The 17,447-nt window shown below is 54.4% G+C and overlaps 1 protein-coding gene across 11 annotated transcripts in view; it reads right to left on the bottom strand.

The window, feature by feature from the left end:
• Positions 1–17,447, bottom strand: part of Anks1a (ankyrin repeat and sterile alpha motif domain containing 1A) — a 165,593-nt gene that overhangs the window by 16,534 nt on the left and 131,612 nt on the right. For all 11 annotated transcript variants that reach the window (XR_013046873.1, XM_076558351.1, XM_076558356.1 and 8 more), the window contains 2 exons: positions 12,006–12,072; positions 7,215–7,321 (listed from right to left, as the gene is read on the bottom strand). Coding sequence is in view for 10 of the 11 variants with exons in the window: in XM_076558351.1 (XP_076414466.1) it covers positions 7,215–7,321; positions 12,006–12,072 (174 nt within the window). In the remaining variant the exon portion in view is untranslated. The remainder of the gene's footprint in view (positions 1–7,214; positions 7,322–12,005; positions 12,073–17,447) is intronic.

The following is a 17,447-nucleotide window of genomic DNA, read 5'->3' as shown; positions in this document are numbered from 1 at the left end:
ACCATGCAAAGTTCACACACAGCCGCCACCACTTCTGGAGTCTGCTGATGGGTAAGGCCACACACCCAGACTGTCCTTCTGCTGATGCCTAAACAAGGACCTGAGTTGAACCAACACGAACTTCCAGACGCGTGGCCCAAGAGCCACTTCTACCATGCCCACTGGCTGGAAGATCCATTTACTCCTTCTACCAGCTCTAATGCCAGGCAGGTTCCATGTGAATCAGACCCTAGTCCAGGGTCAGGAGCTGTAGAGCTCTGAGAAAGATGAGTGGAACAAATGAAGGGTATGATGGGAAATATGGACACACGGCTCCCAGAGCAGTTCCTGCTGTGTCCCTTTCCTCTCCCTGGGACCTTGGCGTATGAGCCTGCAGGTCAGCTGCCCTGGGAAGGAGACAAGTTTGCATGATCAGTGGATCTTGCTGCCCCAGGTGGCCCTCCCCTGACTCGGCTTCCATCTCTAGATTACCTACAAAGCCCAGCAGGATGCAATGCCCCCAAGTTGTTACTGCGTTGTTTTGTGTTTGCATTGTAACACCAGACACTCTTGACCAATGGCTGGATCCACTGCTGTTGGACAGAGAGGGCTGGCTGCATTTTATAGAACTATCTGTGCTGAACACTCAGACTTTCTTCTCTTTAGTCCCTAAACAATACAGTGTAACAACTGGTGGTCCAGTGAGTTCTGGGAGCAGGGAGCTGGGTGAAGGTAATGGAGGGCTTCCCAGGGAAATAGGGCCCAGCGGGCAAGGTTGGACAGGCAGAGGGCAGAGGAACCAGGATTAGACCAAGTATGAGGTTGTCCCTGAAATCAGCACGAGTCACGGTCTGTCCATGCAGGAGGTCTTGGCCCTCTGTGCTCCTGATGTCAGCTGAGCCTAGTGAGGAGCCATGTAACCCTCACATACCTTCACAATGGGGTAAAAGACACATTTCAGAGACCAAGGCAGCCAGGCCACTTGCCTAGGTAAACTAGTTCTTGACCGTGAGCCTGTTCCTGCTAGCCAGGCTGAGAGGCCTGTGGAGGGGCAACCTGCCAGGGTGGTGGTGGTGAGGCTGCAGGGGTGGGTACAGGGGGTAGTGCAGACCTCATCTAGAAAGACCAGAGCACGGGGTGGGGTGGTGGTGGTGGCGCACGCCTTTAATTGGGAGGCAGAGGCAGGCGGATCTCTCTGTGAGTTCAAGGCCAGCCTAGTCTACAGCGTGAGATCCAGGACAGGCACCAAAACTACACAGAGAAACCCTGTCTTGAAACAAAACAAAACAAAACCCAACAAACCAAAAAAACAAACAAAAAGAAAGAAAGAAAGAAGACAGAAAGACAGACAGACAGAAAGAAAGATCGGAGCTTTCCAGGCTTAGGGTTTCCAGGGGAGTCCAGCTGAGGGGAGGGAGCTCCCCAGGGCTTGCACACAGCAGGCAGGAAGTCTGGCTTCCACCATTTCCTTGAATCCAAAGGAGGCACAGTCCTGGGCTCTGCCAGGTGCCACATAGGCAGCACCCCAGCAATCAGGTCCTGGATTACAACAATGTGACCTCCCTGATGCCCCTCCCTTCTGGGGGTGTAAGGAGCAACATCTGAGGGAAGGAATATTCTAGGCAGGAGAGGGGCAGAAGGGAAGGTGCTCCAACCTGGACAAAAGACAGCTGCAGTGCTTTCCAGCCTTTGGGCCAGGGTCGACTGCAGGATGTAAATGACACCCGGGAGCAGGTTAGTCATCCCTCCCATCAGTGGGCCGAGCTGTGTTCCCAGGACTGGGTGTCCCGCTCATTCGAGAGCCCTAACAGAAAGACCAGAGCGGAGCGCCTCCCCTCTGCCACCTCTGTCGCTGGGTGTGGTTTGTGTTCACAGAGTCCTGCCTTCTCTACATTAGGAAAATGTTTTCCTCAGTAGAAAACGTACACAGTTTATCCCAGGACATTTTGAAAGTGAAGGGGCACAAAGAACCGTGAAGGCCACTCGTTTATCCACCCCTGGGTAGGGGACACCGGCATTTCTCTTCTCCTCTGTTTTTTGCTCCAGTGAGTCAATTTTTGTTGTTGTTTTTGAGACAGGATCTTACTATGTTTCTGAGGTTGGCCCGAAGTCACTATGTAGATCGGGCTGAGCAGGAACTCACAGAAATGCACCTGTTTCTGCCTCCAGAGTGCTGGGATTAAAGGCGCGCACCACCACTGCCTGGCTTTAGCCCCCTTGAGGAGAGAACTGTGGACGTGCTGGGGCACAGGCCGTGGGTGCTCCCCCCTCTGGCCTGCTCTCCCAGGCAGGTTCTTGATGTCCCTGTCCTTTTGACCTGGCAGAGGTGCTGGTTCTGTCCCCACATCTGCAGTATAGTACAGCCTGAGTCAGTCACTCGAGAGTTGATTGGTTTCAAAGCCACGTGTGTCTGCGGGCACTGGCAGGCAAGAGCAGCTCATCCCTGCAGATGCCATTGCTGCCTGCTCCGCTCCAGGGGAAGGCATGCACCACCCAATTGCCCCCAGCCCCACGCAGCAACAGCTGCTCTCCAGGTGTGGTGGTAATGGCATGCTCTCTTCGGAGCTTATGCGAATGCATGGGACCATGAAGGACATTGGTAAATAACATCTAGAGATGGGAAGGATCTAGAGAATACATTGTCTTCACTTAAGCTCTTTGCCACCAAGCAGAGCTGTAAGTTTTCTCCTGAGCTTTCCCTGTCTACATCATGGTGACCACCACCTGGCTTCCCATGCAGGTGTCATGAGCACATGCCACCACAGGCCAGGCTGCAGAGCACAGAGAAGACAGATTCTCTTCAATTCTCTCACCAACCTTTTAGAGGGTGAGTGGGTAGAACTTGGATCCAGAGTACCCCTAAGGCTCTCAAGCTTGATCAAGGGGCACCTGAGGAGTTTAACTCTCAGTGACAAGACTGATGTAGCCCAGAAAGGAGGACACGGGCCTCTCTGAGAACCCTCCTGTCTGTGCCTCATCTCCACCAATCCTCCTGCTTCGGCTCTGTGTCAAGAGGACGGAGAAAATCCCGGCCCAGCAGGTGGCTCACAAAGTGCTGTGCAGAGACAGGAGGCTTGGGGGGAAGCCGGATGCTGCGCAGCCTCTGGGCAGCTCTGCTCAAGGTGGCTGTGGTCCTTAGACCAGCAACAGACAGAGGTGAAAGGGAGGGAGGGGCACAGGGGCCAGGGCAGGAGATCCAAGACTGCAGCCCACAGGTCAAACAGAGCGGCTTATGGGACTGAAGAACAGCCTGGGGAACAGGATGGGAACCTTTGGAGCCTGGGGATTTGGTCTGACGGAGGCTAATAAAGAAGGCTCCTGGCCTAAGGGTGCTGAAAGTCAAACACTTGTCAGCCTTCTCCAATAGGAAGCCCAACAACCCCAGAAACAGACAGAAACAGCCCCGTGGGAGCCCAGCGGCCCTGTAGCAGAAATCCAGCGGAGAAAGAACTTGATGGGAGCTGGAGGCCTCCCAGCTGTGCATAAGAAGCAACTTCCTTCCCATTCATCTGCTCCTGAGCTATTTGGAGCCACTCAGCCCTCCCCCCTCCCGGCTGTCCTGATACCACCTTCAACCAACCTCTGCCGGCCACGGTGGACATGGACTCATGGCTTCTGCCTGGTGGGAGCCATAGGACAAAGGCCCTCAACACAGGGCTCAGAGACATCAGGGCACCTCACATGGCTTCAGGACTCTGGGGTTGGCTCCGGCTCACCCTCCAGCCTCACCAGGCCCTGCTCTCAAGCCAACTTTGCTATCGGTCTCTGGCCCATCACCTGCTCTTCCTCTCTGGACTTGGTTAACACAGTCCAAGTTTGGAGCTGGTGTCTCTGTTGCAACCTTCTCAGCTCTCTGGTCCTCCACTGTCCCACCTGTGATCCTGGGTGATGTTGCTCTGGGTCATGTGTACAGCAGAACATGGTAAACGTGGCTCCTGTAGCATCTAGAGCCTCTACTCAGGCCTTAGCAGGGGGTTGCTCCACCATGCTACTGCTTCCTGAACTGCCTATCTGCAGCTGGACCACAAGGTCCCTTCGACCCACACAGGGTCTGCTGGTCCTGCTTCATCTCCATCCACAGCAGGAGACAGAGAAAATCCATTCTGCCGCCAAGAGAAAACAGAGCTACCAGAGATGGGCATGGGTGTATCCTGGCGCTCCTTACACCTCCCAAGCACAGAGCAACATTTGGGCCATGCATTCCTGTGGGCCACGGCCCCCCAACAGCCCCATATGAGCAAACTTCCCTCTCTCAGATATCCTTTCACTATATGTCTTCACATCTGTCACAACCCTCTGGCCTCAGGGCCACCATCATATGCACCATCAACACTTCCACAAGACTGTCAGAGAGTAAGTAGCCCAGCATGCTTGGAGGCACAGGTGTGCCAGCCATCAATGACCTCCTTCTGAACTCACTGAGTGCATTTGCTCCTTACTCCCAAGAAAGCCCATTTCCTGTGGACATGGTCTGTGGTGAAGATGAATGGGCTGCAAGGTATGAGGCAGTGTGGTGGCTGCTGGCTGGTAAGGCAGCCACACTCCCTTGCCTGGTTTCCTGGTGCTAAGGTTGGGCCCCTCATCAGGCCCCATCAGCACAAGAGCTCATGGTAGCTCTCATGGCCTTGGCTTGACCCTTTCTTTCTACCTACAGTCAAGAGGGTGTGGAAGAAGAAGTTCAAGCTACAAGGTTTGCTAGCCCAAATCCATCTTCATCACTGTGGGAACAGTCAGGATTAACAGCACCGAACCCAGACAATACGGAACCTTCGAGGCCACCGCGAAGTCTTCAATTGTCTAGAGGGCATAAGTGTTCTGTGTGGCCCCAAAGGTGAACCTGGGAGCAGCAGACAGAGGCATAGGGACTCAATGTAAATATGAGCATTTAAGTAGCCAGAACACTGGGTCCTCTGTCACTGAAAACATCAGGGCAGAGATGATCTGGCATGGTGAAGGCAGATCATCCTGGAATGTGCCTTACCATGCACAGAGCTCCATAATGCTCACAAGTACCCTGACACGGAACTCCACAGTAGCACCTTGACTATGAACATGTGTCCAGATGTTCCCAACAAATCTGGACCTGGGGTTACTGGAGCTAGTTTTCATCTGGTAGAAACATCTCCAGGGAATCTCAGAACCAGGTGAAACATTCACAGTCTACTGTGAACCAAACTGGATGGGCTACACCAGGGCCATGTGCTTAGGGAGTGTTTCGGGAATGGGAACACGCCTCTGCTAAAACTTATTCTTAAGCCCACCTGGCAGTTAACATGCAATTACCCAGGGTGCTGTGCTGGCCACTCAGGCCACTCCAGGCACCTGAAGCAACATACTAAACTCAGGTGTGCTCATCTCACCTCTGGGTGGAGACTTCTGCAGATGCTCCAGACCAAAGAGGCCCTGGAGGAACCAAGCTGCTGACTACCAGGGTGGATGGAGCGGCTTTCTGGTATAGGTTCTGCACCTTACACGGGCATCTATCTGGTTCAGGGCCATGCTTCCCCAAAAACGTCATCTAGCTGTTTTCTGGTTTGGGTCTCAGGTGGGGTCAGGGAGACCTGGGGTTGCTCAAGGGCTGGAAAACTGAAAGGGTCCCACACTGAATTTAGGAGACGTGTGCTATGATCTGCAGGCTCAGCTCCTGACCGGCATGGGGGAGTGAGTGTCTGCAGATCTCGACCACTCTGGTTTGACCCACCAGCAGCATGGGGAAGGGAGGACTTAGAAGGCAAGTCCACAACCCCACAGCCAGGACCAGCTGTCCTTCCCACTGACGGAACCCATCTCCTTCCTAGTTCACGGTCCGTCCTTCATTAAAGAGCGTGGTGAGTCAGAAGTAAGAGCCCAGGAACCATAAACATACCCATATAGCTTCAGTTTTAGAAAGGAAAAACAAACTGCTATTTTAAAACTGGAGACTTTGAAATACTGAAAAAGCAGCCCGGACCTGGGAGGAGAGGGCGGCTTGCTGCAGGCTTCCCAGGAGACAGGGGTGACTTGGTTAAGGCACTCTCCATCGGTCTTTCCTGAAGCCCCTGAAGACACCAAACCCTGAGCTGACAGAGGAAACCCAGCCATCCACCGAGACGGAGGGTCGGCTGGGACCCTGTGCCCGCTCTATAAACCCGGCCCTCACACGAGGCGCAGGGCAGGTGTGCACCAGTGAGAGCGCTCTGCTTCAAGGGGACATGGGAAGCCCCCAGGAAATGGGAGGAACAGGGCAGGTAAGTTTGCTCCCTTACCAAGATGTGCAGCAGACAGATGGTTCTGCCACACCCCAGAATGAGAGGTGGTGACAGTGTTCAGAGAGTGACTTCTTGCCTTGTAACTGCCAAGCACACATTGTCATTTGGCCACTCACCAGCAGTGTGGCCCTGATAAAGACACTTGACCTCTGCGCCACACTGGGCATGCGGGAAACAGGTGAAGACGCCAGCACACCCCTCATGGTGCTGGGAGGTCACACAGTGACTGCTGTGACGTCACAGGCCTGCTCCTGTGCATGCCTCGGCTCAGGCACTGCCTTGAATGACCCACGAGGAAGGACACACTGGGCAAGGCTTCTGGGAGGCAGATGACGCGGGACATTCGATTCTAAGCCCGGGGGCTAAGCTGAGTTCCCACTCCCCAGGGAGCAGAGGAGAGGCCCTGGTCATTCCGTTGACCCCTTGTATTCTGAGAGCAGACTGAATCTCCGAAAAGCAACCAAGCTGGCACCGAGCCTTTCCCTGACCGTCTGGGGCCCTGGCCTCCATCTCACTTGCAGGGGTGAGACAGGAACCTTTGCTTCAGTGACAACAGCAAAGGTCTGAAAATAAGGAAACTCCTGCTATCCAGCTGAGATGGGACATGGAGTCCCCATGGGGTACCTGACTGTCCTGTCTGCCAAAGCTGCTGGGGACTGGCTCCACATGCTGGCCAAGATGTCTCAACACACAGCACCCCAGCATCCAGCCTAAGAAGCAGGGCTGGAGCAAGGGTCTGAGTCCAGGGTCCTTCTGAAGAGTGCTCCACCTGAACGGCAGCTGGGACAGAGATAGTGGGGCCAGGAATGTCTGCAAAGTTGGCATCGGGCACTCAGCGACTTCCTAGCACATTCCCTCTGTTAGCTCTTCCCTGGGGTTCGGGATTACATGCCCTTTCCGACTCCAGCTGAGCCCGTGCGGCCAGGGAGGCCAGTTTCCCACCAGCAGCACCAGCGCTGGCCGCTGGAGTGACCTGCGAGCACTCACCAGGAAGCGGACATCGTCAAAGCCGTTCAGCAGCAACCTGCTCTCGTACTGCTGCAGGCCCATCGACTCCAGCCACTCCCCGACGCTCTGCTCCAGCGTCCGAGAACCTGACGAGAGAGGAATCGGCAGACGCTTGAAAAGGGACAACCCATTAAGGCGGTAGCAGCGGCACTCAGAGGAAGACAGATGGCACTGCCACATCATAGTCATCACCATAACGCAGCCAGACTACGGACAGGAGAGCGAGAGAGCGGGCAGGACGAGCTGCCTGCCTGGCACGGCACACCGGCTAACTTGGGCGGCTGCTGCCCACTCACACCCCACGGTACGCGCTGTCCCGGACCAGGGCCGAGGCTGCACATGCACCATCTGCCCTAGGGTCGGGGGAGCCGACCCCCAGTGGTCTCTGGGTCCACTCCTCTCATCAGCGTCCACACAGAGGCACGGCAGAACGTCTGTCCCCAGAGGCACTGGAGGGGGACACTAGCTCTCCTAAGTGCCCACCAGCCTGGCTGCTCCTCTCCATGCAACTTGGGGAGCTGCTGTTGGGCTGTGACAAGGGGCTCGTTCTGCGACCTTGCAGCGTAAACCAGTCAGGAGCGAGCGCGAGTCTTCATGCAGCTGAGGGACACAGGCACCCAGCGAGGGCTCCGGGAAGGAAGCAGCGCGGCAGCTGTTCACGGGGACCCAGCACATGCAATACAAGCAGCCCGGAACACGGCAGGGGAGAGAGGGGACTTTTACTTGTTTTCCCCCAGCAGTCCCGGAAAAAGCAAACCATGGCCCCAGCTCAGGACAGTCAGGGGGCTGAGTGGGACAGATGGGTTGCAGTGTGGGGGTCAGGCTGAGATGCGGCTCTGCTGGGTCAATGGCATGGTCTTCTACCGGGCTGAGTGGGCAGCAGACTTGGGCGCCTCCTGGGCTGAGGCACTGCCCGAGGAGCTGCCTTCCCGGCTTGAGTTGGCTTCCAGGAGTGTGGTGTTCATTCTCACCGTCTCCGGCAGCAGTTCCCGTGACCCACCCGCCTGCCTGCCTGCCTGCCTGCTTAGGGGAAAGCAGTCGGGCTTTCAGTTCTTGGTCAAAGAAGACAAAACCCAAGCAGATAAAAGAAAGAGGCGGCACTTGTCCGTCAGGAGGCGGCAGCTTGTCTATTCACATTCTCTGGCCGAGGGACGCACACGGCTTTCTTCCTGGGGTCTCTGGTCTCACCATCTCTACCGAGGCACAGACAAGGGGAGTACTTATTCACTGTGCTCAGCAGTCAGGACGGGACGGTGGCAGCAAGGAGGACAGAGTTCAGCCGTTCCCGGCAGCCCTCAGATGTTCTGCTCCAGATGCCGTCACACCCACCTTACTTCTTCAGTTCTTGTAGCAAGAATGGGTGAAAGGGGGGTAAAGAAGGGGAGGAAGAGAGAGGTTCAAGGCAGGAGAAGGAAGAACCAACTACAGAGACATCACCTCCCGGGGACTCTCCTCCACACGGTGAAAGTCATCCTGCCATTACTGGCGGTCTCTGCCCTTCAAGGCAGGGCAATGCCAATTTGCTTGTCTTAGGGACCCTGCTGACCAACTGTGGCGGCCTCCACTGCTCTCCTGTCCTCCGCAGAACAGATGGTGGGTGGTGACAGGGTGGTCTCTGGATGCAGGCTGTAGAAGTACTCCAAAACGCCAAGTCTGGGGGCTTCCAGGCTTGCCCTTGAATGGAAAGTCGGCTCCAGGAACCTACGCAGCAGGCTCTTGAATGCTCATGAGCTTGTGTGGCCCCGGCTGCTGATTCATTCCTGCGTGTAATCCCAGGGCTGGGCAGCTGTGGTCCAGGCTGCTGCCGGTGGATGTGCACGCTGACGGAGCCGCAGCAGAATGCTTTGTCTAAAGGCTCTGGGGCTCCACACTGCTGGCTGCCGACTGCCGGCACCACAGTCCTTGCTCACTCTCATGTCTGGCCCTCCCCTTCCTCCCCTTCCTCCCCTCCCACCCTTCCCCCTTCCATGCTCAGGAAAATACATCAGGGATCGGACATCGGAGCAGAAGCTGCTGCTGCTGCTGCTGCTGAGGGGGAGCCAGAGTGAGATGACAGGTTTCCTGAGACTGATGCTTGGCGATGCAGCCGCAGCCGCTAAGGGGGAGACGGCCGCTTCACCTCAGGCTTGTGGGCAGGAAACCTCTTACAGGGCACCGAAGAATCATGCCTGTAACTTGGGCTGGCAGTTTCGAGGACAGCCAGGGGAAGGGACCAAGGGGCAACGTGGCCCACAGTTAAGTGACCCCCCGCTTGTTACTTTAGGACGCAGTCTCCTGCTCAGCACCAAGAGAGAACACGGCTACTACATCTGACGCTCCTTAGACGAGAACCCGGGGCCAGGGGAGAAGCTCACCTAGAGCAGGACACTCAGCAAGGGACAGCCAAGGAGGGGGGACCTGATCAACTGCAAGTGCAGCTGGGGAGGGACAGAGTCACAGATATCCAGGAACCACACATCACCCCGGAAATACGCCGGGGGCACCTGCATCTCAATAGGTCTCTACAGGCACGGTGTCCAGAGACCAGGGGCCCAGAGGGGACACTCAGCAGTTACGCAACAGTGACTGGGGAGTTCAAACAGAGGAAAGCCAGGCTATCCTCGACAGAGTAGGCCTTTGTTCAAAGAATCCAGAGTGGTTAGTGTGACAGACTTCTGATAGTCGGCAGAGGTGTGAAGCAGTTGTAAGACCTGTCTTTTGGGGATTTGGGTATCTAGCCCCAGTGTGGACAGTCCAGGGGCCCTTGGGTATCCAAATGGGACTGGACTCCAGTGCTGTGTCCTGTCCTTCCGGGAGAACCCTGTGCAGAATTAGTCCCTCTGAGCAGCCGCCGCTTGGCTTGGCACCTGCTGCTGAAGGCTGTGCCTCGCCCCAAGCTGCCGGGGCCAGGGCCCAGGTATCTCCTCCTTGATCCTTGTGACAGCTGAACCCTGGTACACTGTGATCCTGACCACTCAACATGCACAATGACTCTGCTTTGGCCTGAGCCAGCCTCTCCAGGCTTCTTAGCCAGGGAGTGGTGCAGACCCCATGCCCTGGGGTTCTCTACGTCGCACACATCTTCGCCTGTCCTGGGTGTCCCTAAGCTGGGGTGTAGAAGGTGGCTCAGCAAAGTAAACATGCACACAGGACCAGGTGCTGGGGTCAGGACCGCCCGAGCGGAGAGAAGCCCTCTTGCCAATCCCAAGGGTGGGGGAGAGAAGCAGCAGCTCAGTGCAGACTCCTTCAAGGGCAGGGCTCTTCCAAGGAGGCCTGACTGGATCCAGAGGCAGCGGGCTGCTGACTCCGGCCTCTTGGACATGCTGTGGCTTAGGTTCCTGAGGAGGTACAGGAAAGCAGAATGTGGCCACAACTAAGCTCAATGCTCTTGGTCCCAGCTGTGATCATCCCCAAAGCACAGCCTTGAAAGTGGCATGCGGGTTTATCTGTGCGTCCTAAATACCTATTCCCTACAAACACCTGACCCTTGCAAACGCATATGCATTCCAGAGGTGCAGGCAATCACTGAGCAGACAGCAAACAGCTGTCCGGAGAAGGGTCCATGGCTTCTCAGCTGGAAAAGCCATCTGTCGACTCCAGCAGTCATCCAAGTCTGACAAGGACCAAGCCCAGCCCAGTCCCTCTACTGGAACCCTGGAACCCGAGAACTGAGGCCTGGAGGGAAGGATGCAAAGCTAAATGCAGAGGGAGCCAAGCCAGGGAGCAGGTGCTCTGCTCCCGGAGTTTATCAGCGTCATAGAAATGGGCACGGCTACTCGAAGCACGGCTTCCATTCACTCAGGCGTGAGTATCTTATTAATTCGCTCCAATACGACAAGGTAAGTCACTGGGTGGTGCTGCTAGGAACCTGGCACTCAGGTGGGAAGAAATGAATGACTTACTCTGCAGCCTGTATCTAGAACTGGGACTTGAACTCAGGGCAGTGTGGCTCCAGGAGCACAGACTGCCCAGCAAAGCCCACAGTTCCTCTCTCCCATGTGCACAGCACCCTCCTCCATCAGGCCTCTTGGCAGGGCCACAGGAGCCCAAGACTGGGAAGTGCCACAAGGAAGGCTGCTGGGCCACTGCTGTCGGAGGTACGAACCCCACCCTGGAGAGGTGGCACCCTCATCAGAAAGGGAAGCTGGGATGACATCTTCTCTGAGATGTCATAGTTCTGGGGTCTGAACCAGGACTCCATGAGAGGTGTGAGCACCAGCTCTGAGAGGTACTTTAAGGACATCTCTCCTGAGAAAGAAGCCCAAAATGATGGTCCATTTCACAAAAAAGGAAATCAAGGCAGGCCTTACCCTAACGGCTTATATGAACAGCGTGACCTGTTCTGTAGGGATCTGGGTAACACTAGCAGAGACAGACACCCCTCCAGGAGACTCTGACACACGTTAACAGAGAACATTCATCTAGCCCCACACTGCCACTGTGGTAAACAAGGCATATGAGGGCCATGTTTTCATGACCAGCTGGTGCCAGAGCTTTCTCAGGAACTGGGGAGGGATGTGGCAGTAACTCCAGTTTGGAGCACTGTGATGAAGTCCAACACCACAAGCAGCCTGACAGCTGCTCCCCATTGCAACTCCTTTTCGTAATAAGCAGCCTCAAATTCAATGCATACACTTCCCCCAAAATGCACAGTCATTTCTCCACAAGTGCAGGCCGTGGCCTGGGCTGGCCCCTTTCTCCTCAGATGTTTGTCTTGGGTCAGAGAAGAACCTGAGGCTGCCAGAGCCAGCGCGAGGCCTGTGTTCTACAAGGTGGGGACTAGTACAGTACCTGAGACCTTCTGCTGTTCCTGAGAAAAGTCAATTCCTTCTCCAATCGAGCTCATGATTTTCTCAATCTGAAACAGAAGAAAGAGGACACAAGAGGGGTCAACTTGGGGTCAGCATTGCCAGCTCAAGGCCAGCACCGTCCGTCTCTTCTCCCAGGGTCTAACTCAGCCCAGGAAGGTATGGGAAGCCGCTCCGCAGGGCTCCGGATAGCAACAGTGTGGGCTGCGGCACAGACGCGACCCCTTTCCTGGACTCGGAAGCCTCACTCCTCAGCCCAGTGGTCTGCACACGTCACTGCTCACGTTAGAACTTAGGTTCCCGGGGAGGACACAGTACCAGCCTTGCTCTATGTCACACTCCAAGCACCTAGAGCCATGCCTGGCAGACTGTGAGCACAGTACAGATAGGTAAGTGGTGGCCGTGACTGGCAGCCCTGCGGTGTAGAGGCAGGCAGACCACCTGCACACAGCAAGCTCCCAGAAGCCGGCAGGGAGGCCACGTAGCCCTGGATGGAAACCCTTTTTGCATCTGGGAGGTGGGAAGGAGTTTTGCACTTATTGGGGAAGAGCCCTTCCTCTGGACCAGAGCAGAGACAGTGAGCCTCAGAGCATCCAATGGCCTCAGCACAGACCCTGGTATGGACCACCTGTCTCAGCACCTGGCTTTGGTTACTGTGGGCTGGAACCAAGCTGCCCCATCTGCCCCTCAGTCCAGTATGCGTGGCCAAGGGTAGGTCCAGACAACCAGACCAGGATGGCTTGTCCCCCTTCTTGGGCTGCAGTGATAATGAGCTCATTCACAGCTTCTTCCAAAGCCATGAAAAGAGGGACCTTTTGTACCAGGGCTTGGATGCTCTTTCCCCTAAGTGCAAGTAAGGAGCCCGGGCCTGACAATCAGAAAAACAACTCCCCAGCTGGCCTCCAGCTGGCAGACAGGGCGCGCAGCTGATGCCCAGAAGGGCAGAGGCTAAGTGCCTGCTCTTTCCGAGGCCAGTGCAGCCCACATCCTCGGCTACAGAGCTCAGCCAAAGCACAGGGATTCACTGAAGACTTGGCGGGGTTGTCTCTGCTTGAGAGGCAGTTCCAGGGTGGGTCTGCACTGCCCCCTGGAGTGAACAGCCACCCACATGCACCCCTCCCCTTGGCTCTGGCCGTTTCAGGTGCTGCAGCACTGGCAAAGGACCCCAACAGTCAGGAAAAGACCACCCACCTCTAAAGTCCGGGATGTAAATACACATCGTGTTCACACAGCATCTAGGGGAGAACATGGCTCACAGTAGATGCTCAATAAAAATTAGCTTGTGCCCATTGTCCTCTGTTGCCCTCTGAGGGCTCCAGCCTACTAAAGCCTAAATTTGAAGCTTAAAAAAATATTTTTATGTTGGCCGGGCGGTGGTGGCGCACACCTTTAAACCCAGCACTCAGGAGGCAGAGCCAGGTGGATCTCTGTGAGTTCGAGGTCAGCCTGGTCTACAGAGTGAGATCCAGGACAGGCACCAAAGCTACACAGAGAAACCCTGTTTAGCGTATAATTATGTCTAAGCACCACATGTGTGCCTGGTGCCTGTGGCCAGCAGAGGGCATAGCAACCCCTGGAACGGGAGTTACAGATGGTTATGAGCCACCATAAGGGTGCTGGGAATCAAATCAAAGGTCCTCTGCCTTAAGCCCTGAACATCTCTCCAATCCACTCAAAAGTACTTTGACTCATGCTCTTCTGTTGTTTTTGAGACAGGATCTTACTATGTAACTGTGGCTATAGACCAGGCTGGCCCTGAATTCAGAGATCCTCCTATCCCTGCCTCCTAAGTGCACCACCATGCCTGGCCCTCGATGTCTATTTCTTTACATACATATTACTACTCAAGAACTACAAAACATCGCTCAGGGAACAGCATGCCTCTGGCTTGCCGCCCATTGCCGTGTTCTTTCCACTCTTTTAGATCACTTCTTAGACGTGGGCAAGTGCAAGGATACCCCCCCTTCTACCCCACAGACATGCCACGCATCTTGCTTTTCCCACTGAGTTCTGGAGCTTTTTCACAGTTCATAGCGAACTTGCAATGGGTAAGCCACACTGTCGGTGCAGCTCTCAAATCACGTGTTTAACAGTTGCCTGGCACATATGTGGGTGTTTTCTCATTGCCAGGGCTGCAGTGAGTTCTGTTCCATGTGTTTTTGTGCACATTTACAAGCACATGAGTGAGGTCACTTCTGTGTGTCCGTTGAAGGTCCACCAGGCACTACACAGCAGTGTGATCAGAGGAGGTAGCTGGGTGAGCTTGTCCTGCACATGTGTGGCCCTGAGTAAGGATCCCACAAACTCACATGAAGACGGATGTGGTAGCTGCACCTTTAACCGACTGTGAGAGGGAGGGAGGGACAAGAGAATCCCCAGGAGCTCGGTGGCTAACTAGGCTGGGGTGCACAGTGGCAAACAAGAAAGCCTGCCTTAAAGAGGGTGGGAGGTGAAGCTGTTCTCTGACCTCCACGTATGCGCCGTGACGAGGCATGCCAGTGCCTGCTGCACTTACACACGTGAACACCTGCGTGCACATGCAGACAGAACCAGCGGCAGGTCATGGAATCCCTCCTCCCATGCACGGCGATTTTGCTGAAGGTCTTCCAGAAATGGTGCTCACCATCTCACACTGTCAGTTCATTCTATGCAGTGACGTTTGTCTTTTCACAGAGTTACAGCTTGCCTGTAACTTCAACACAGGGGCTGCTGCCCCTCCAGACCACACCCTCTTCCCCTGGAGAGGCTTACTGGATCAATTTAAGATAAAAGCACAGTTAGCAAGATAAGGACAGTTGGCAAGAGGCCTGCCACGGCCATACAGTTTGCAAGCAATATAAGTGTCTGTGTTTATTTGGTTGGGTCTGAGCGGCTGTGGGACTGGCGGGTGACAAAGATTTGTCCTGATCGTGGGCAAGGCGGAAAAGTCAAGCTACATTTGGCGCCCAACGTGGGGCTAAAGAAAAAAAAGGGCTAAAGAAAAAAAGGGAAGAAAAAAAAAAGGGACTAAAGAAAAAGGACAAATGAACAGGGATAAAGGCCGGTGTTATGAAAAAAAAAAAAAAATACTAAAGACAAAGTCCCTTAACCAAGAGGCGCTCCAATAAAGTGTGATCTGAGAAGAATCCTCGCGTGGTGGTAAAGAGGATTCAGAACTCAACACACGGAACGGTGACGTCGGTAAACGCCCCACAGTTCCTAATTCTCTCTCTCAAATGAGCGGCAGCCGCCGGTTTGAGTTACTGGCGGGTTCCTGGGGCTTGGGAGAGAGAGGAAAAGGAACATAGACAGTTATATAAAGAAATAGAAAGTTTAAAAAAATAAAGTCGTTAAAGAGAAAGTAAAAGTAATATAAAAAATAAGCCATGTAAAGATGGATATAACACAGAGAGTTTGGATTATATTGTCTTTGGGATTTTTAACTGCAGAAAAACATTTGATCGTAAAAGATGTTGAGTTAAACCAATATGTATATATTAAAGATATCTTGACTTTAAAATTTGGATATAAGGATGTGTTACTTTGGAAAGGAGACTCTGCTTTTATCTCTACAGAAAGCCAGAGGCTATGGATTTTTTCCAGATTGAGACACATCAGGTTTGATCAGCCAAGACCACCTGAAAGGTCTCCGATGACACCATGGCCCAGATGATCCAGCATCCAGAGTCGTTTCGGGGCAACTGGCTCAGACGATACGGTCTCACGGACTACTCCATGATCCTAAAATTTTCTTTGCATCCCCATAAGATACAGCGCCCCCCTCCAGCAGGAAGTAGTTAAGAGAAGCTACGCCCAAATTCCCAAATATACCAAGCTGGCTTTGGAGATGTGTAAAAGTTAAAACCTTCCTTTTTAAAAAAAAAAGAAAGGGGAAGTGCTGTGGGATGTTCTGTATGTCCTGTGGGAGCCCATTCTCAGGTTCCTTGTGGCGTTACCCAGCAGGTCCGCATAGAGGATGATTAGGACCATGGGCCTGAGTGCAGGTGTTTGAGATGGTCTGCACTTGGCTGTGCTGGGGGATGGTCTGTATGTCAAGTTGCTCTGGTTGGTTAATAAATAAAACCTGATCGGCCGTGGCTAGGCAGGAAAGATAGGTGGGACTAACAGAGAGGAGATATAAAAGGACAGAAAGGCAGAAGGAGACGCTGCAGCCGCCGCAATGACCAGAGAGGCTGCAGCCGCCGCAATGACCAGAGAGGCTGCAGCCGCTGCCATGACCAGCAGCATGCGAAGACGCCAGTAAGCCACCAGCCACATGGCAAGGTATAGATGTATGGAAATGGATCAATTTAAGATAAAAGCACAGTTAGCAAGATAAGGACAGTTGGCAAGAGGCCTGCCACGGCCATACAGTTTGCAAGCAATATAAGTGTCTGTGTTTATTTGGTTGGGTCTGAGCGGCTGTGGGACTGGCGGGTGACAAAGATTTGTCCTGATCGTGGGCAAGGCGGAAAAGTCAAGCTACAGCTTACCGAGGCCCGCCTAGAAGACACCTCAGGGCCAGTCCTCAAAGTCTGGGTTGCCTGATCTAATTACAGAAGCCCCACAGCCGGGCAAAGAGCAGATACTCAATAAACCCTGCTCCCTTGCCTGCCTTTTCCTTTCTAGAACATCTGTAGGGAGAGGTGCTCAAGGCGGGAGACTTTTCCCCACATGGGGGAGAATGGCCTGTGTTCCTGGGGTGGTGCCGGGTTGGGAAGATGGGGCATCTATGGCAGACTCCCCAAGGGCAAAGTCCAGTGCATTTCATCGCCTGAGAACGGCACACGGTAAATAAGTGAACAGATGTATGAACAGGCACTTTCCGTTACACTGGCCTAGCAATGAAAAGTTGTTTTCCAAGGCCATGGTCCACACCATGGGCAGAGAGAGCAAAACTGGGTGATGGTCCCGTGTGTTCTCATTCCTGATTTCCCACAGGGCCATTTGAGTGCTGCTGGTCCCCAGAAGCCCCCATGTGCCCGGAGGCCTGCACAAGCCAGTGTTTCTACAGCCTGCCCTGCGTTCCTATGCTAGTGGACACTGCCAGGAGGTTTGCCCAAACGTTTTACTGTTCTGTAAAGCTGCCACAGCCAGGCCAAGCGGAGGAGTCTAGTGTCCAGAGGAACTGAAGGTACGTGCCAGTCTTCTGCTAGCTTGTGGCCCAGGACCCCTTCCGTGGCCGCTGGAACCTACAGAGGTGACATGGGTGGCTGGGAGGGGTTTCCGGGCAGCCCTGAGGGAGGGCTGTGGAGTCGCAGGCGGCTGCCCTCCCTGCCTCCACTCGCAGCCCAGAAGCAGCAGACCCTACACTCGGCAGCTCGGGTGTGCAAGGTGAGGCAAGCAGCAGGCAGACGCCACTCGCATGCACACAGCGCAGTTTAACCGAACGGGGCAAGCCGAGAAACATGCGTGTTCCCAGAAGTCTGCTTCGAGGGAAGGGAGG

The sequence above is a fragment of the Peromyscus maniculatus genome, chromosome 21 (assembly GCF_049852395.1).
Source record: "Peromyscus maniculatus bairdii isolate BWxNUB_F1_BW_parent chromosome 21, HU_Pman_BW_mat_3.1, whole genome shotgun sequence".
Classification (NCBI taxonomy): domain Eukaryota; kingdom Metazoa; phylum Chordata; class Mammalia; order Rodentia; family Cricetidae; genus Peromyscus; species Peromyscus maniculatus.
Note: the sequence above shows the minus strand (reverse complement) of the source record. Positions and strands in the feature narration are given on the sequence as shown.